The sequence below is a fragment of the Puma concolor genome, chromosome C2, assembly GCF_028749965.1.
Source record: "Puma concolor isolate L17-30 chromosome C2, mPumCon1.1.hap2, whole genome shotgun sequence".
NCBI lineage: Eukaryota > Metazoa > Chordata > Mammalia > Carnivora > Felidae > Puma > Puma concolor.
The window spans coordinates 134779014-134796486 of record NC_141675.1 but is presented as its reverse complement, the minus strand read 5'-3'; the positions used below and the strand labels follow the sequence as shown (position 1 = coordinate 134796486).

Sequence of the window (17473 nt, the reverse complement as noted above, 5' to 3'; positions counted from 1 at the left end):
ATGACCTGAGCTGAAGTCAGATGCTTAACCTACTGAGCCACCCAGGCGCCCTACACATTTTTAAATCATGTAGGTTTGGATGTATCATTTGGAGGGCGAAATCAACAGATCTTCTATGCTTGTGTAACATTCCAAAGGTTGAGGCTTGAATATTTATATGAGGTGGAGGAGTTTATTGAAGAGAAACTAACAGAGTTTATGAGGGAGGGGTATATCCTAGACCTCTCAGCCATCCCTTGGAACTGCTCTGTGCTCTGCTGTAAAGAAGATGCCTAGGGGTGCCTGGGTGGCTCAGTTGGTTAAGTGTCTGACTTCAGCTCAGGTCATGATCTCACAGTTTGTGAGTTCGAGCCCTGTGTCAGGCTCTGTGCTGACAGCTCAGAGCCTGGAGCCTGCTTCAGACTCCGTGCCTCCCTCTCTCTCACTGCTCCTCCCCTGCTCACATTCTGTCTCTCTCTCTCTCTCTCTCAAAAATAAAGAAGTATGAAGAAAAAACAAAAATAAAGAAGATGTCTAAGGTTTTATCCACCCTTTCCTCAAGCCACATCTCTGGCTTTGACACTACTATTGTGGAGGTGTTCTGAGCAACTAAGTGTATATAGTCTCACTTGATATTAGATCGAGGTCAACAATGCACTGTAGTAAAAGGTTGATGTGTAAAGAGGCAGAAATGGGATGGATATTACAGGATCATCTATTTGTCACCTTTTTATCCTATATGTTAACATTCTTTCCCCATAGAGCCCTGCAAGGAAGACCATTTTCAGTGTAAGAATGGAGAATGTATTCCACTGGTGAATCTCTGTGACGGTCATCTGCACTGTAAGGATGGCTCAGATGAAGCACATTGCGGTATGTGTTGATTTTAAGAAAACACTTATCACTTTAGCCTCTACACTTGGATCCTCCAAATGTAAAAGAAAGATCAGAAAGGTATTTATCAGGACGTGTTTTGTTCCTTTTGTGTATCATCATTCCCCTTGTGACTTCCGCACCTTGGATGCCACTCTGGTTAGGAGAAAAATTAACAAGCAGACCCCTGTTTATTGTTAGTTTATTTACATAAATTTGACTACATTTAGTAACTTTAAGTCTAGGACAACCCATATTCAGGTAGAAAGCATAAAGTAGTACTGGGAGACAATGGCCCACACCAGGCCCTCTAGCACCACCCATATTGACTATGATACTCCTTTGCCTGCATATGGAGGCACCCTCACGTTTACTTATAACTGACTATGTTACACTTGCTCCTTTGCATTCTTGGTTCTTCAGTATCTACTTCTCCTCCTGCTTAGTTCAGTCTTTAGTCTCATCTGCTTCCGAACCTCTATAATGAGTTGTGGCCACTTTCACTATATCTTGCTTTTATTTCTAAGCAGATACTTAGTGCTGCTTATTACATGCCATGCACTATATCTGATTGCTGCAAAACAACCTTAACATAAGAAGAATTAGCTCTTTTTAGCCATGAGAAAACTGGGGTTTGGAGAAGTTAAGTGGTTGTCAAAGATCACATACACAGCAGGGGCTAGAGTTGCACTTTCAACCTAAGTCTGTCTAATTCTAACAATGCTGTTGCTTTTCTCAGAATAGGGGGAAAAATGTAAACAATAACATGAAATTTACCCATTGTGGGTAAAACTATTGTTTCTGATGTTTTACCTGTTTGATAAACTGGCTTAGCTTGGCCCAGTCCCTACCTAGCTACTAATAGCATCTATAGATGCTTGTAGCATCCAAAATGCTTGTAAGATGGTGGGGAAGAGATGGAAACCAAATAGCATAAGAACAAGGCCAAAGAAAATAGCCTCTAGAGAAAGAAGTAGGAAAAAAAGTGCCTATGAACTTGAATTTTCCTTGTTTTAGAGACCAAGCTTGTGAGACATACTCCTCACAATAAATATTATTTTCCATTTATTTTCTATTTTGATATGCACTAAACTTCCATATCTCTCTGCCTTTTTCATTTTTGTAGTTATATGAAAAGAGCAATGTAAAGTCTATCAAATTTATATTTTTCAACTTAAGCTTTCTAACATCCTCTTTTTTAAATGTTTATTCATTTTTGAGAGAGAGAGAGAGAGAGAGAGAGAGTGCACGTGAGTGGGGGAGGGACAGAGCGGGAGTGGGGGGACAGAGGATTTGAAGCAAGCCCTGCACTGACAGCAGAGAGCCCTACACAGGGATCCAGCTTAGAACTGTGAGATTGTTACCTGAGCTGAAATCGGACGCTCAATGGACTGAGCCACCCAGGCGCCCTCTAACACACTCTTTAAAAAAATTACAATCTCTAAACTCTAAACATTAAGAACATTGCACATGTAGTTTACAACCCATCATTTACTTTTAACAACTTAGGTCAAAATGACCCTGTGTGTGATCTAATTTCTTTAGTGCGTCTTTTCAATGGCACCAGGAACAACAATGGTTTGGTGCAGTTCAGAATCCTGAGCACATGGCATGAAGCTTGTGCTGACAACTGGACCACACAGATTTCAAATGATGTCTGTCAGTTGCTGGGATTAGGGTAAGTAATTCTACTCAGCTCTGTTTTAAGCAAGTCTCGAACTTTCTTATTGGTATGAAACTGGGTTTATTAAGACATTTAAAATTTATGGAAGTTATGAATTTAGAAAATACATGTCAGCAAAAAGAAGAAAATAAAAATCTTGATTAATGCTATACTCAAAAATAACCACTTAACATCCTTTTTATAAATATGATATAAATATAAGTATATAGAAATACTGTATTATAAAATCATACAAAATATTATACTATTCTGTTTTGTAGCATACTTACACATGAGCATTTCTCATGTCATTAAATTTCTATAGACTATCATTTTTAAGAAAATAAAATATTCCATTTTATGCTATATCACAATATATATAACTAATCACAATGGTCCCTAGAGAACATGTTTTTGCTATATCTTTCTATAGCAAATAGCTATAACTATTTCTACAATAGTTCCTTTGGAAAATCTGTAACAGTATAATTATTGTGAGAAAAGACATGCAAAGTTTCAAGACTTTTTCAAGAATTGTAGTGCAGGGGCGCCTGGGTGGCGCAGTCGGTTAAGCGTCCGACTTCAGCCAGGTCACGATCTCGCGGTCCGTGAGTTCGAGCCCCGCGTCAGGCTCTGGGCTGATGGCTCGGAGCCTGGAGCCTGTTTCCGATTCTGTGTCTCCCTCTCTCTCTGCCCCTCCCCCGTTCATGCTCTGTCTCTCTCTGTCCCAAAAATAAATAAACACGTTGAAAAAAAAAAAATTTAAAAAAAAAAAAAAAAAAAAAAGAATTGTAGTGCAAATGATAATTCCATATCAATGACTCAACTAAAATTTATTATACTTTCAGTTTGTCATAACATGTTGCATCAAATATACAATTTCATTTTTTACCTTCCCGTAATCTCAAAAGTAATGAGGTTTAAAATAGAAAGGAACAGTAGCAATAATTTGCTTCTTTTTAGTTGTATAGTCGACTCTAATTCAGCTTTGTGATCCATTCGTATTTGTGATTTACCAAATCACAATTTGGGAGATTTAACCATTTTAGATTACACATGGTTATTTGGTCATTGGTAGCACTATATTATTTACCACTTTGTTTTATCATATTAAACTATAAAATCTAAGTGTAGGAAGTATGCCTAGTTTATCCATTACTTCATTGCTAACACCCAAACTTATCATTGTCTCCAAATATGGGTACTAAATAAACATTTGAAGTAATAAATTATTCATTATATATAAATATATGTGTGCATATAAATATAGAAATACCTACCTATCTAAATGCCCAAAGTTGCCCAACTATAACTCATTATCATTTTATTCTGTCCTGAACTGGGGAATTTTGTATAAAATTAAAAATAATTTAAGTCCACATCCACACATACCCTCAGCATTTGGCAATTATCCCAGCTATTCCTAGCTCCTCAAAATCAAAAGTAATTGAGTGCTTTCTTTATAAGGGGACTCCTTCTTAGTTGATTAATAATCATATAGTCTTCATGCGATACACAGGTTTTCAAAATTTATTTCAAAATGTTTATTTTTTTAGCCCAAGACATATTTTCCACAAGAATAACATTAATGAGTGATTAGGTCTTGGTGTAATCTGTAAGAGCTGTTTCATTTCTAGTTGACTGGGAGAGTTACATTGTATACTAATGCCAGGCTAGCACCTAACCACCACATAGCGAGATTTTACCATAGGAAAATGTGTGAGGTCCTACTCAGGGTATCAGATACACCCCATAATTTTTTGCAGTTTGAATTGAGAGTTTTCAACTCCCTTTACCTCCTAAAATGCTGTCATTAAGATTGTGAACTCCGCAGTTTCAAGCCTCATTCAAGTGATGTCAGCCTCATCAGGAAGACAATTCCTTCAACAAGCAAAGGGAGGATGTGATTTGTCGCCCATTATGTAAATAATCATCCATTTGATTTATGTGCATTAATCAGAAGCTTCCTGCACTTTATATATATTATTGTTTTTATAATACATCATAGCCTGTATTCTAACAAAAACTTTTTCAAAATGGGAGGCTTTGAGACATAAAGGGTCTTGGAGGAGGGTAGGCTGTAGAGGGAATCATGTTTTTTGATGAAGACTCAACAGAACACTGAAACTGACAGTTGTTGATTTATTCCCACTTCAAGTAAAGCACTGGGTAAGTGGCACTGATTCCAGATTCCTACTTTAATTCCGATTTTAGTTCAAAAGTGAGTTCATACAGGTGAGGCCCGAAGAAGTTGTTTGCTGTCACTACTGAAGTTGTCAGTAATTCTTAGGAACACTTTTATAGACTCAGGAATTTAGTAAAGATTAAGCTAAGGAGATTGGTAACTTGACCTTATTTCCACAAGTGACAAATCCAAATGATCTAGATGATGGAGCTCTCAATGCACAGGAGCTTGTGTTCCAATTCACCATCTAGCCAAGCATCATTATATGGTTATAGACACAGGAGTGTGTTTTCATTCTGGTTGTGAATCTTAACTAAAATAGTTTCCGGGGAGATATATGGGTTCAAGATGAATCATTTACAAAGACCAAAGGATCAACATCCTCTTTGACAGAAGTTTTTAAAAATTAAGTGAAATATGTTGAGGGATAGCACAATACTGATTCCTGCAATTGCACGAGAGAATGTGTTGGAAAGGGAACATATATCTTATTACTTTTTAACAGTTGTTAATATAAATGTATTATTTTAATTACTCCTGGATCAGAAATTGAAGCGTTAGCAACAATGTTGTGTCTGTTCCATGGATGAGTAAAACATGCTTTTTACTTCAGATATGTTGGGAATCGACACGTAAGTAGATAATGACAATATAACGTGATAAATGCAATATGCTATTAGAAAACCACTCAATTTGGGAATGTCAAGGAAGGCTTTCTAGAAAATGGCTTGAGTTGAGTGGATGACAGCCAATTCCACACAACTGTATACTATCTATTTACATGTTTTTCTCCCAGCCAGATTTTACTGTCTAGTTCACTGACCTCATTTCCTATGAATCACAGCCCTTCCAGCAGGAGACAGGGACAAAGAATTAGACTTTTTAGTGTGTATAAAGCAAATCGTACATCCCATTGCCTTAGATACAATATTTTTGATGAAGGTCAGGCACTTGCTTTCTTCAGAAATGAGTCAGGTAATCTCTTCAAAGACTTTAATCTTTGGGCCTGCACTTATTAAATAGTCTCCACAGTGCCCTAGTAATTGAACGAAAGTTATAGCCTTAATGAGAATGTGTCTAGACTGGCGCATGGTACCCGAAAGAAAACTTAGTGACTTTAAAATGATGTGTTTGGTACAGTGGAAAGTAATTTAGGAGTCAATTTATTAAGAAAGCACTGTGGTCTCTCAAGATTATTTATGCAGATAGGGTACAAAATGCAATTCCCCAAAGATTCTAGTAAATCATATGAGGTGGATTTCATCAGCCTTCCTTCTTTTAAATGAAGCATTTTCATTCCCTGCCATTTATAGCATGCGTAAGTAAAAAAGTACTTTAAATAACACTTTCATGTCTCTGATCAAAGTATGAAAGAAAACATTTTACACTGATGAAAGAATAAATGTTAAAGAAACTTAGAGTATTGATTTTTAAAACATTTCCTAGGAAAGCACACTACCTCGTTACTAACCCAATAAATGAACTATGTGGTTGACTTGCCCCACTAAGCCATTAAAAACTAGAAGTCATCAGGTCTGTGCAGCTTTGCAGAATTTAGGAAAGGCTAATGTCTTAAAATAGAGGTGGTTATACATACCCCTCTTAGCCTGCTTGTGAGGAGTTGCTGGTAATTTTTAAATCCCACAATAGTCCTGTGCAAGATGCCCTCAATTCAAATGTCAGAAACCTCATGTTGAGCCTCTCATTCTCAAATCCAAAATAAGAAATGGAATTATTGCAAGGTCTTCCATTTCAGAGGGGTTTTGAAAATGTTGGGGGTGGGATGGGGAGGGAATATTGTTTTAATAAGCCTTCCAAATAAACAGAGCATAATGATTTAATATCCTGTGTAAGTACCACCACAAATTCGTATCCACAATTTAACACTGGGTCTTAGAAAACTGAAACATAGAAAATATAGAACCAGTGTTTCATATTAGTTTTAAAAATTGGTAGGCAAAAAATATTCCTGTTCTTGCCCATATTTCCAGTCATTGTCCTCAAATTTTCAACTATGTGGAAAAAGCCTTAACATAAAACAACAAAGATAAGATATGGGAATCAGTAGAAAAAATGTAACTACTACTTTCTACTTCAAATGATTTCCTTTTTATTTGCTAACTTTATACAGAAATAATTAAATACTATTTTCTGTTGTTTTTAATTTGCAAATTCAACACCAAAGGTATTCTTTTCTATTTTCCTAGGTGGGATGGTAGGGGGAGGGCAGGTTATGGGAAAGATGGTGGGAAAAAAAATTGTTTTACTTAGTTTAATTGACCAACCTAAAAAGTTCATCATTTGCCTAATATACAAACTGTAACTCTCATATTCTTCCTATTTTGTTTTTTTTAATGTTTATTCTTTTTTTTTTTTGAGAGAGAGAGAGAGAGAGAGAGAGACAGAGCGTGAGTGGGGAATGGGGAGAGAGACAGGGAGACCCAGAATCTGAAACAGACTCCAGGCTGTCAGCACAGAGCCCGACGCGGGGCTCGAACTCATGAACCATGAGATCATGACCTGGCTGAAGTCGGACGCTCAACCGACTGAGCCACCCAGGTGCCCCTGTTCTTCCTATTTCAAACTAGAAATGAATTAACTAAAAATAGGTAAAGAGAAAATAATTATAGCAATGCATAGTAAATTTACAACTTTCCAAGATTCATATTACTAGGTTATGAAAAGCACAGTGGTTAGGAAATTCTGTCTGCTATGGGCGAGGGACTGAAAGCAAGCATACCAGTGACTTGTAATCCAAGGGCTGGCTCAGCAGCTCTCAAACCTGGCTATACGTTAGAATCACCTGGTCTTTTTCCCAGATGTTTGGAATCAGGAGGGTTTAGGTCCATGGCTTTCACGTGTGTGTTTTTAAGATCAAACTAGCAGCATCTGCAAAGCCTGGGATGCAAGCGCGGAAATGCCAATTCTGGAGCCCCACCTGAGTCCTACCCAGAGGCAAGTCCAGAGCAGTGTCCGCAGACTGTGTTTGAACCAGGCCTTCAGGTGATTCTGATGCCAAGTTTGAGAACCGCACTCTAGGGAGGGCTTTCATAACCTTCTTTTGTGTGTCATGAACACTTTTGGTGGTCTGCTGAAACTTACCAACCTCTTCTTAGATTCATATATTTAAGTGCAATAAGATAAAATACACGTGACTAGAAAGGAAACTAACCACCTTGAAAAATAATTACCAAAATGTTATAAATGTGATATGGTAATATGTATTTCTTTATGGAGTATTCAATAAGATATGCTGGTGGTTCTAATGATTATTGTAGGATAAAAAATTAGCATAAATGATATTTTTAGGTGTATGCAGCAACTGCAATGTTCGTTTTGGTGACAAAATTATAGGTGTTGCTATCAGTGTGGCAATTAGTCACTTACATTTATATAAGAAGGAAATACTAAACTTCAATTAAAGATTAGTAAAAGTTAGTATGTAATTATTTCTTTTCTACCTACAAACTTCTTATCACGGACAACAGAGCAGGATTCTCTCCATCTCTCTCTGCCCCTCCCCCACTTGCCCTCTCTGTCTCTCTGTCTCTCTCTCTCAAAAATAAATAAACTTAAAAAATGGATGAGATGGACACTTGGGTGGCTCAGTCAGTTAAGCATCCAACTTCGGCTCAGGTCATGATATAGTTCGTGGGTTTGAGCCCCACGTCAGGCTATGTGCTGACAGCTCGGAGCCTGGAGTCTGCTTCAGATCTGTGTCTCCCTCTCTCTCTGCCCCTCCCTCGCTCATTCTCTCTCTCTCTCTCAAAAATAAATAAACATTTAAAAAATTTAAAAAATAGATATATTTTTTCCTTCTCCCTCCTGTCCTTATTTTCATTCTTCCTTTCTCACTTTCCTATTCCCTTCCTTCTTTTCTCCTTTATTGCCTTCCATTCTCTTTTTTTCTTTATACGCTTACCTTTTCAAAACAATCTGAGGTGATTTGTAACAGAGTATGTATAGTAACGTTAATAGAATAGTAAATGAAAATAAGGTCTGAAGAAATAAGGAGGCAAATCTATAAAACATACAGGATCAACATAATTACTAATATTTGTGTCTGAGATTCCTGGAAACCTACGCAAAAAAAACAAAAAAAAGGAAAACATCAATAAGGGCATCACTTTAATTATGAGATAAGATAAATACTACCAGTTCCATAGAGAAGACACATTTCTCCTGACATTAAATTCTAAAGGAAAGTTTGCATGCATGTCCTTATAAGGTAGTAATGCTTTGAAAAAATATGTGCACAGAGAAAACTTCATAGTAAATGTAGAGGTGAATGTCATACTCTTCTTCCTGAAAAATAAACGAACTCCAATGGCACCTAAGAAAATAAAGTTAGGAATGAGTCAAGGATTTACTACAAAGGGGTAAGACCACATTCTCCAAGATGTTAACCATGAGGATCCTGTCTCTGACAATCTCCTCTAAGTATTATTTCTCTCAGCCGCATTTGATGTACAAAATGCCGGGACCTTGTTTCCTTTCTAATACCATTACATTTGTAGGATAATGTAGAACAGCTACCAGGCTGACCCATCAATTTCTCTCTTGTTCTTAATACAGCAGCTTGCACAGAGGAGGAAACTGATTAGGTGAAGATAATTTTTCCTAGTGGCATTTTTTTTTCCTTCTGCATACCACAAAATGTTAGGAGTCAAGGTCAGAAAATCTAAAAATAATTCAGGTTACCTGTTTGCTAAGAGCTACCATAGTTCTAGGGAAGTGCCTACATGTGTTACTATAAAGTGATAAGAAATAAGCAATTGTAGTTGAAGTGTGTCCAGTTCAGCCACGCTATTTACCTAACCGCCTGTATGTCCTGACTTTTCTAGTAGGATGCTTTGCCATCCTTTGCCTCAAACTCCTTTCATTTGCCCTTCCCCTGCCTATTAAAGTGCTCTCCTCACCTTCTGCCCTGCCAAATCAATCCCCTTCTTTCCCTCCAATCTGAAAAAAAGAAGGTCCATCCTTCTCTAAAACCCTTTTCAAACTAATCCCACCTGGCTCCATTCATTACTTAAACCTTTTGGGGTGTGAAATGAGCTACAGTGCCTGGCTGCAGTATTTGCAACATTTGTTATTATTCTTTCTAGCTTTAGTGTGTCCAAAAGCTTCAAACATCCCTACCTAAGCTTCTGCTTCAGGGAGGAATTCTTATCACAGCAAATACAGTCTGAGGAACAAGACAAAAGAGAGGAAACCCAAGCAGGCCTGAAAAGAGACACAGAAGATTTAATACTGTACGAGATGCCCCAGGATATCCTTCCTTTTCTCCCTAGAATTCATCTCCGAGTATATTTTTATACTCCATATATGACCTTAAAAATAATGATGGTGGGTTGCATTTATATGCTTCTTTTCTCACATAGAATAAGGTTTTCCTGAAGCCAGGGGAGCCCTTTCAGGATGCATAACCTATAAATATGGTAATAAAGGTTTAGAAATAGGTAGTCAGGAGGCATTAGCATGTCAACAAGGTAATGCTATATGGGCATGTTTCTATGTGATACCAAATTTGTACAGATTTCAGACAGCTGTGCAAATGTGTGGGTAGAGTTATCTAAATCTGCAGAGCTAAAATGTTCAGGATTTAAAAAATGCAAACCCCAGTCATAATCTTGCCAGAGTTCCTCTCTAAAAATTAAAAGCTAGTTTTGTTGCAAGAAAAGGAAACCGAGGCAGGGAAAGACTCAGTGACATGCTTTAACTGCAGAACTTAATATAATTTATTCTCTCTCAACAGTTCAATTTTTCGTTGTTATGAGATTTTGCTTTTCGAAAATAAATGTGATAATAAAAGCTTGCTAGCCTGTTATTTTGCCAAGAACATTATTAATATATTTTTATTATCTCCATCATTTCTTAAAATTATAAATGGTTTGTTGTAAACCTTCTCTGCAGTTTATCTTCTGTGTACTGTGAATACAAGCTGGAATAAATTGTGTTCAGTCCGGAAAAGGTTGAGTTGAATTTGGCAGGATTTGAAACACAAGTAGTCACTCTCAAATTAAATTCCAAATTCTAACATCCAGCAATGACACCTGGAAAGTTGTATGAACGGATAGCCTCTATATAGCACTTCCAGGCTGCTGACATCAGTATGAGCGACAAAAAATTAATTATGTGAATACTTTATAATTTTTTTCCAAAAGAGCATTTTAATTATTTTATATTATAGCTTGTGATATATTCTATATACTATATAGACTACATTTACTATATATAGCATTTATATACTATATATCTATATATACTATATATAGCATTTAATATATTCTATTCTATATTCTGTATTCCAAACAATATGTCTGTAGTATTAATTGCAGTCTGTTTCCTCTAGTAACTTTGAGAGTGAAAATATAGAGAAGACGATCTCAGAATATAAACTGTGTGTCTGTTTTTTTATTTTCAATATGCACGCATAATCTTTATTTTTTCCTCTGCCAGATAGTGAAAACATCACTGTGGGACTGCATTTGAGACTCCAAGAGTAGAAGAATTGGCATTCACTAGATATTCTTTAAAGCTTTGCCTCTAGTCTTTTTTTCTCCTAGAATAGGCTTAAAATTTTACCTGCCAATCCCATCACAGTTTAATGCCAGTTATAAATGTGTAATAAATAGACACTAGATTTAAAAAAAACTGATTTATAAATAACACCTCAATACTTTTTCACTTTAATTATGTCCGAATTTTAAAAAAAGGAGAAAAAAAAGAAAAAGAATTATGTCCAAATTTTGTTTTGAAGTTCCAGAGATACTAATGCATCTTCTCAGGGTCTGTATTAAAAGAGCTAGTCGGGGCACCTGGCTAGCTCGGTCGTTAAGATTACATGCAACTCTTGCTCTCAGGGTCGTGAGTGGCTTGTACAGCTTACTTAATTAAAAAAAGAGAGAGAGAGATAGTTAAGGGATGGAAGAAAAACAGGTAGAAAAAATGGAAAAGTGTTAAACCCACGTCTCTGAGATGTATTTTTAATGAATTACCCTTGAGGATGTTCCCCCACATAGTTATGAATATGGTCAAATGGCAAAACTAAAACAATTTAGTATTGAGTTTGATGTCCTTTATTGAAGGGAAAACGATCCACTGATTGCGGGAGTGCAGTGTCTCACAAGCAGTAGAGCAGACTTCCTGAGTGATCTGGGGAAGAGAGAGTTTTATGGACTGTTAGAAGAGGCGACGGGGCATGACTGGCTAGGAGATCAGGATTTTCTGTTAACCCTAGCAGGTCTTATTTTAGGGTAAAGTAAGCCAGCAGAAGCTGAGTTGGAAGATTGTGATTGGTGTATATTAGGGTTTCTTGACAATGAGGCCATTCCTCAGTGTGGGCTGACAGGTTTAGATTTGTGAAGTGGACTGGGCCACTGCAGTGGGCTCCATTTTGTGGGTCCTGAAATACAAATTAACTTTATCAGTGACTTAAAATGAATTGCCTATCAAATAACGAGAAATCATTTCAGAAGCTAAAAAGCAGACCCCCTGAACAAATAAAAATAGATATTATATTTGGCTTTGACAGGGGGTCCCTGACTTCCAAGTGTCAAAATCACCTGAAGGGTATGTTAACACATAGATGGCTGGACCCTACTTCCAGAGTTTCTGTGTCGGTAGGTCTGGAGTGGAGCTAGGCAATTTGCATTTCTAATATATTCTCTGCTGCTTGCCTGGAGAACATACTTTGGAAATCCTTGGTCATGGAGAGTCAGGAACATATAAAACTACCTAGAAGAATGTCCAACACATGTAGGAATTCAGCAGAATAAGGACACTGGCAATATGACCAAAAACAATAAAAGAGAGAGTCTAAAAGAGAGAACAGATAGTAACTAAGACTTGCAGCAAAGTTGAGCACAATCAACCAATACTAAGGATGTTTCTGAAGCCTCAAGCAAAGTCAACTCCATGAGAGCCTCTTCAAATTGGATAGGTATTCCTTGATAGTCTGAAAAGCCAAGACTGGTGTGATGAATTCTACCAAAAGCTGCAACAATGGTAAATTCAAAGTCCTCTAAGATCTGTTTTAATGCACACTCTGTCTTCCCTAAATATGGGAGTCATTAAATATAATGTTTCTGCATTATTGTCCTTCCTGAGCAGAGCATTTCTGACCTCTACACCCCTGCCTGTTGTGAAGTCCTTATGCCTATTCGGTTTTTCTGAACTATAACAAATACATTTTACATAAATACTTAAATAAGATGATGCTTCTTTTTCTCTAGAGGGAATATCTTAATCTTTAACAATAACAGTAACAGCACTTATTCTCCCTTTGGCAAATTCATTTCGGGTATTATTAAATGAATAGTCATTGATTTGTGTGCTACAGTTACTTTTATCTGTTTATAAAGTTAAAGTGCAACATGCTGAATTCTGGGACATTAAATACAGGCTCCATTGTTCCAGTTCTCTGTTCAGTGGATGAAAGGTACGAAACAAACACTTTCAGTTTTTTTTAAGATGCTGTCCCATCTGAAAGAGACAGGAAACACTCTCAACCTCTTTTCTTCTTATTGATCACAACAGTCATGGGTGTTCCCTTGGAAATTCCCTACACACAGACAGAAAAGGGACAGTGTTGGGGACTGTCTAGGCAAGACATTGGACCTTCTTTTGAAGATGCAGTTGGTGGAAACTTCATGTTATTCCAAAAGATAAGAACTGCATCCTCTCCTTGCCAACCGGCAGAAGTTAGCAGGAATCAGGATATTTCCAATCAAAATGCATATTTTTATATAAGGATTAAAATCTGGGATAAATAGGGGCGCCTGGGTGGCGCAGTCGGTTAAGCGTCCGACTTCAGCCAGGTCACGATCTCGCGGTCCGTGAGTTCGAGCCCCGCGTCAGGCTCTGGGCTGATGGCTCGGAGCCTGGAGCCTGTTTCTGATTCTGTGTCTCCCTCTCTCTCTGCCCCTCCCCCGTTCATGCTCTGTCTCTCTCTGTCCCAAAAATAAATAAACGTTGAAAAAAAAAATTTAAATCTGGAATAAATAAAAGGCAGGAAAAAAACATCAGGAAGTAAGAAGCTAAATGTTTCCAGCTAAACCTACGGAAGAGGGTCAGGATGATTGAGAGAAATCTTCAGTTAAGTTTCACAGTGGAGAGTGTGGATATATAACATGTTTTCAGGGATAAGAAAGACTAGAAATTTAATGTCTTTTGTTACATGCAGAATGTCTCTTTCTCCATCTCATGCTGGCCCATGAGTTTAGAGTTAGAGGGCCAGGCTACAGACTCCCTTTTTAGAGCAGTCACGTAGCTTCTGGCTTTAAATTAGGGCTTGTTAGACTTTAAATTTAATGAGATACCGAGAACAAAGCAACATTTGGAAAAGTAAACACTGAAGACATTCTTTTTCTAGGTTGTTCTCAGGCAACATGCATTTTTTAAAAGATGGATTACACTCAACAGGAAAAAAGTTTAATAAATTATGGTGCAGCAATTCTATGAGGTTGTTATTAAAATTGATCATTATGGAATTTATTGAACATAGAAGAGTCAAATGAAAAAATCAGATACTCAAGTGATGCACGCACTGAATTTTAACTTTGTTAAATAATATATGAGCATGAAAACAAGAACTAGAGGGATTACACAAAAACTTAAATTACGTTTTATGTTATTATGGATGATTCTGATCTGTACCATCTTTTAGACAGCAAAACTTTTGAAGGGTTATATTAAAATGTTCATCTTTTTTTTGTATGGAATCCCATCATTTCTTTCAATGTCCACAGCAATAAATAACTATAAATTAAGGTTTTGGTTCTTTGTGTTTTTGTTTTGTCTCTATGTGTTTTTCCCTAGGAGTGGAAACTCATCGATGCCAATCTTCTCTACTGGAAGTGGACCATTTGTAAAATTAAACACAGCCCCTAATGGCAGCTTAATACTAACACCAAGGTGGGTCCCAAAATCTGTTCTTGGACTAATTTGTACATGGACTGGAAAGAAGATAGATTTTAAAACTAATCAGATTTTAATGCCACCACATGCTAGCCATATAATCTTAAAAGTTATTTAATTTTTGTATTATTCAGGTAATCTCAAATACTACCTAACTGATCCTACTTGATAACATTATCTAACCCTCATGTATATGGTAAGGCAGTCAAATGAGATATTGCATATAAAATTGTGCAGCACATAGACAGAGATTCACTAAGTTTACTTCTATACCCTTTCTATCCTTACCTTCAAATTCATTAACAAGTAAATCCCAAAGAAAAAAATTCTGAGAGTTGGGATAAATTGGTCCAATGTTAGACTAAAAAGGGTGACACAAATTAGTTATCAAGAAAAGAGAAGAGAGGGGCGAAAGTCATGGTATTTAGCAAATAGAACATGAATATTGAGGGAAGGAGTCTTGACTTCTAGTTTCGCCTGCATATTCTCTTATGCTCTTTAAAATTAGGTTATTTGGGGGCTCCTGGATGGCTCAGTAGCTTAAGCATCCGACTTCGGCTCAGGTCATGATCTCGCAGTCTGTGGGTTTGAGCCCCCTGTCAGTCTCTATGCTCTCAGCTTGGAGCCTGAATCCCACTTGGATTCTGTCTGTCTGTCTCTCTCTTTGCCCCTTCCCTGCTCATTCTCTCTCTCTCTCTTTTTCTCTGTCTCTCTCTCTTTCTGTCTCAAAAATAAATAAACATTAAAAAAAGTTTTAAATTAGGTTCATTTTTATAATTTTTACTACTGTTTAAAAAGCAACCTCCTTCCTGTATTCAAACGTCTATTTTATCTTAAATTATGTCATTTCTCCTGTTTGGGCATTCATGATATTTTTTTTGGTTGAGATTGGCTTTTGAATTTTAAAGTTCCATGAAAGACCAGCTGCAGGTAGGAAGAGAGTAACTTCAAGAAGAAGCCACAACTGGGGCACCTGGGTGGCGCAGTCGGTTAAGCGTCCGACTTCAGCCAGGTCACGATCTCTTGCGAGATCCGTGAGTTCGAGCCCCGCGTCAGGCTCTGGGCTGATGGCTCAGAGCCTGGAGCCTGTTTCTGATTCTGTGTCTCCCTCTCTCTCTGCCCCTTCCCCGTTCATGCTCTGTCTCTCTCTGTCCCAAAAATAAATAAACGTTGAAAAAAAAAATTAAAAAAAAAAAAAAAAGAAGAAGCCACAACTACAGACAAAGATTTAAGATGCCATTGCTGGTACATTAGCTTGCAGGTTTTTTTGTATAACATACTTAATGGTAAAAAATGAAATTATGTAATTATTCAGCTATTCATGAAACGTTATATCTGTGAGCTCAACCAGTAAAACAAATTGATAAAGGAGTATTTTCAGTACCAAGGACTTTGCAATTGAATGTTTTATATGAATGTTTGCTGGGCCTTGACTGATATTATTAGTCTCATAAGGGGTGAAGCAAAGCATTTTCAAATGAGAAAGCAGATTTCTAGATTTCCTTCTATAAGCATGTTTAAATTTACATTAGCATTGTAGACCAAAAGCAATTTGTACACCGAAAATTTCTTTTGTTTATATCTTATAGACTTTAAGGATAAGAAAAAGAACAAAGGAAAAAATATTTTTAAAAATTCATCTCAATTATGTGCATGTTTCAGAGCAGAAGTCTGTTATTCCATGCTTATCAACAAAATGACAGTATCATTGATGTCCCTATTGTGTGTATGCTTATGTTATTGTATGCGTGCTATGTTATTGTACATATGCTATGTTATTGTACGTATGCTTATGTTATCATATATATGCTTAGTATTACTCTACTCTAAGGCCTAGGAAACTAAAGCATGACCTGGACGTGCTCACAAATCCATAGGCAACCCCACATTCCTCTATTTTCCACTCTACCTTGCAATCTTCTAAATTGCCAAAGGCAACAGCTCACTTTAAATAACAATTCTGGAAGGGGAGCTTGGGTGCCTCAGTTTGTTGAGCCTCTGACTTTGGCTCAAGTCATGATTTTGAGTTTGTGGGTTCAAGTCCCAGGTTGGGCTCTGTGCTGACAGAGCAGAGCCAGCTTTAGATCCTCTGTCTTCCTCTCTCTGCCCCTTCCTTGTTCTCTCTCTTTCTCTCTCTCTCTCTCTCTCTCTCAAATAATAAAAAAAAGAAAAAAAAACTAAAAAGAAAAAAATAAATAAATAGCAGTTCTAGAAAGGAGAAAGAAAGAGAAAGCATAGCCAATCAACGAGAAAAAAGACCATGTTGATGGGCATATATGGGAGAGAAACATTTATTTTGTCAATACAATAGATATAAACCCATCCATTTATATCACAATAGCCCCTCAACTAATGGGGCTGAGAGAAAGACATAGGATCCTGCCCTTGTCTTTCTTCCTGTCCAGAGGGCTGACCTAGCTCTGATTCCAGGACCAAAGTCCGGGACAATAATTCTGTTTCCCTCCAATCTCTCTAAATATACCTGGGCAAAGTGTGGAGTCACTGCTCATTCTGACCAGAGACTAAGGCATTTATTCCTCTACACTGAGAAACTGCATGTGTGTGTTTATGCATGAAAAGTTTGACTGGCTGAAATGCATGGAGAATGAGGGGCAAAGTTCAGGTCCATTTTCTGGTTAATTTAATAGTTACTTTTTTATTTTAAAAGTTTATTTAAGCTTTTCTATGCTTGCTAAAAAGAATTTCATCAGTTTTGTCCATACCACAGAGTATTAGGCATCTTTAATATCTAAGAATGCTGAACCATTTTGAATATGGATTTTCACTGATGAGTACTATAGATAGAGAAAGAGTTTGGATGAACTTGAAAGTTGGAAACTTGGAAAGCATTCTAG

The 17473-nt window shown here is 37.1% G+C and overlaps 1 protein-coding gene across 1 annotated transcript in view; it reads left to right on the top strand.

Moving 5' to 3' along the window:
• Positions 1 to 17473, top strand: part of TMPRSS15 (transmembrane serine protease 15) — a 126553-nt gene that overhangs the window by 87117 nt on the left and 21963 nt on the right. The window contains exons 18-20 of the mRNA XM_086676348.1: positions 742 to 852; positions 2398 to 2530; positions 14520 to 14615. Of these exons, the coding sequence (XP_086532474.1) occupies positions 742 to 852; positions 2398 to 2530; positions 14520 to 14615 (340 nt within the window). The remainder of the gene's footprint in view (positions 1 to 741; positions 853 to 2397; positions 2531 to 14519; positions 14616 to 17473) is intronic.